At 30.3% G+C, this 3592-nt stretch overlaps 1 protein-coding gene across 1 annotated transcript; it reads right to left on the minus strand.

Moving 5' to 3' along the window:
• Positions 1 to 365: 365 nt before the first annotated feature.
• Positions 366 to 1051, minus strand: LOC126678295 (uncharacterized). The gene is made up of 2 exons (XM_050373199.2): positions 682 to 1051; positions 366 to 476 (listed from the first exon to the last, which is right to left on the minus strand). The coding sequence occupies exons 1-2, from the start codon at positions 1049 to 1051 to the stop codon at positions 397 to 399; spliced, it is 450 nt and encodes a 149-aa protein (XP_050229156.1). The 3' UTR covers positions 366 to 396.
• Between the last annotated feature and the right edge of the window lie 2541 nt (positions 1052 to 3592).

The raw sequence follows: 3592 nt of genomic DNA on the forward strand, positions 1-3592 counted from the left end.
TCAATAACACCCCCAACTTGTGAAAACTTCAATAACACTCTATTTCGTATCTTTACGTTTCAATAGCACCCTAAAACATTAAATTAAACTCTTTTTATTTGAATAAAAGTTAAAACAAATCTTTTATATTTACCATATATTCTAAATAATATTTAATGTTATAAAAACTACAAAAAAACTCTATTCTCCACATATTTAAAGATGATTAATAATAAAAAATTATTTAATAAAAATAATTAATTTTTCGACCAATCGTCACCTTCTTAAAATCCGTTACCGACTCTTTCGAACCATCACCGCAACAAAACACGCCTTTTTTTAAAAAAAAAATAGCGTTCTTCGTTCTTGAGGAAGAACAGCAGTTCTTCCTTGTTCAGAACTCGTCCTCCATGGAGCTTATAAAGTACCGAATTGGTCAAAAGATCGAAGTATTCCCACGAGCTTCCGACCATCTCGCAGAAGCACCAGTAGCTTCTCTGAAGCAAAAGACCAAACAGTTAACAACAACAAAAATCCTCATATGCAAGCATAAATGGAAGAGTGAAATATTTGAACTTCTAAACATGAACATTCCAGTGCTTATAAACAGTGCCTCCATAACACCAAATTACCAATTTCTGCTACAAATTCTACTAAATTCAAATTGTCACATTAAAGATAAGGAACAGAACAAGAGCTTACTGTCAAGATAGCTAGCAAGAGAAGTAGAAAGGTAAATATCTTCCGGGCCTGCCCAAGACATTGATAATTTCAAACTCTTAACTTTTTCTGCACTGCAAAAATTACCGAAAATTTTCACTGAACTCATCCAACAAATATAGCATTGGCTGTTCAAGATTCCACCTTTAACGCAACACAGAATCGCTCGTCCTCCATGGGAGGACGAGAACAGCTCGTCCTCCCATGGAGGACGAGATGGGCGAGAACAGATCTCGTCCTCCATGAGGACGAGATCTGCTCGTCCTCCATGAGGACGAGATCTGCCCGTCCCCCATGGGAGGACGAGAACAGCTCGTCCTCCCATGGAGGCCGATGGCGGATTGAGGTCCATGAGTATGAGATTTGATATTTTTTTATTTTTTATTTAAATTAGTGGAGAAAAGGGCTTGTTTGGATGTTTTTTAAGTTAGGAGATTTGTTAGTATTTGTTCAATTAGAAAAAAGTATAAAATGATCCTTTCATTTAGTTATTTTATAAAATTTAATCCTTACAATAGTAAAATTATCTATTTTTTTCAATTTAGGGTGCTATTGAAACGTTAAAATACGAAATAGAGTGCTATTGAGGTTTTTACAAGGTGGGGGTGTTATTGAAAAAAATTTGAAAGATCGGTAGTTTTACAGGTGATTAGCCTTAAACTTTTTATATAATTTAAATTCATATGAACAACTACGAGTACAACCTATTATTACAGTTGTTTATTTTACCGAATCTTTAGTTATAGTAGCTTATTGAAATTAAACTCTTATTTATTTTAATATTTTTTAATATGAGTTGAAGTTGAACTCTTAACTGTTTTATTATTTTTTTATTTAAATTAAATTTTATTAATTTTACTTTTTAATATCAACAATACCCTTAATGAAACCTTATTAGCGTAATTTTGCATGTCCCCCCTTCCCACATATAAGATAGTTACTAGTTTTTCGCCACGTGCTATGCACGTGAGCGATATTTATATGACCCGTTATATTATTAAATTATATATTTTAGAATAATATTGAAAATTATTCAACACATTTTTTAGAATATTAAATTATTAAATCAAATATTTAGTTCTTAATGAAATATAGCATATAGAGGAGAGAAGTATTATGTGACTACTTATCTATAGAATTGGGTTTGATAAGGATAAATAAAATAGGATTCCCAACCGTGAATATGCTAATTTCTAAATTATAAGTATTTTAAATTTTAAATTCTTAGATTTCATTTTCAGTTAAACTCTTTTTATGGAAAAAATAAATATCTTTAATTTCAAACTTTTAGACTTCAGTTTCAGAACTCTTTTATGGAAAAAATTCTTTTATTTATTGAAATTAAATTTGTACTCTTATGAAAAAATATTAAAATAAAATAATTTTTATAATATTAGATTATTATATAAGATATTTTAGTTTCTAATGAAAAATAAAACGTGAGTATTATTATCATTAATTTCATTAATGCAACGTGAGTACCCTTAATCTTAGAAGATGTGTATGTTTTACTATTAATGTTAATGTCATAGAATAATTACTCTTAGCAAAAAAAAGTTCCATGAACTCGCATTTTATGTAAATCTCATTCACGTTTTAGAAATACTTAAAGTCAGCGAACCTGCAGCACAAAAATGAAATTCAAATTATGACAACCAATAGAAAGAAATGTCAAATAAAATGAAGCCAATCTAGGAGAACAATTTACATAATTATATTTTTGACATCTGGTTTTTTGTATTTCACCCATATTTTTGAGCAACTACAAATTCGATAAGCCAAAATCTATCAATTACAAAAGGCCAAAGACTTGAACCAAATAAAAAGAAACCCTGTCAAGTATTAATAAGAAAAAACCAGAACATCAACACACCACAATTGCTAATTGTATAGCATTTGCAAGAAACGTAAAGACAGTCACATTTAGTATGCAAATTCATCGAGAAATTCAATAGTAACAGTATTTCAACCTGTTTTCTTGCAAAGTGAAACACATCTGTTTAACATGTAAGGCTAGTTCAAAGTTTGCTAATGTACCTGTTTTGTATGCTCGTCAACACTATCGTTGACAAATTTTCCAATCTGGATAAAAGTATGAAAGGAACCAATCAGTACAAATGAGAAGGGACTATGATAGGAAAAAAAATTCATCCATTCAATCTTAAACCCCATTAATCTTAAACTCCATACCTTGATCTCAACATGTTTATTTCAAATAAAAAAAATGTTAAATAGAAAGTGCATCCACCATGATCAAATTATCTCAGTCGTTTTTCTTTTTGTATATAATGTATATTTATAGAGATTGACCATTCTTGTAGTTTATATTAATTAGAGGTTTATTTGAATTAGAGGTTTACTTTAATGAGAAAATTACACCAAATAACCCAAAATATAAAAAGTTTATGTTAGTGACTCAGGAAATATTTTTATGCAAAAATCTCTCTTTTTTTAAAATCAGTTTGCATCTATAACTCATTATAATTTTAGTCCTATTTTACCCTTTCTTTATCTTCTCCAACAACCAAACCCATAGCTGTTATTAGATTTAGAGAAAATATATTGGGTCAGTTTATCTATGGCCAATTTGTTACAATCAGATGGCCGGTGGCCGGACTTTTGGCGTTGTAGCGGAAATATTGGACCTTTGGTGGTCGGTAGCTGGATCGTCGGTGCTGCTTCCTCCATCGCTGCTTTATATTGTTGCTATCGATTGTCTTGTTCCATCATTTTGGTTTGCTCTGAATTTTGTAGTATTGGATATTCCTTATTTAAACTAAAATATGAGGCCCTTTTTGACAACAACTCTGTCATGCTAGATTTTTTCTTTTTTGTTTGAAGTTGTGTTGGCCAATAAAGAGAAGAGATGAATAGGATAATACTCTATTTTGTA

The sequence above is a fragment of the Mercurialis annua genome, linkage group LG4 (genome assembly GCF_937616625.2).
Source record: "Mercurialis annua linkage group LG4, ddMerAnnu1.2, whole genome shotgun sequence".
NCBI lineage: Eukaryota > Viridiplantae > Streptophyta > Magnoliopsida > Malpighiales > Euphorbiaceae > Mercurialis > Mercurialis annua.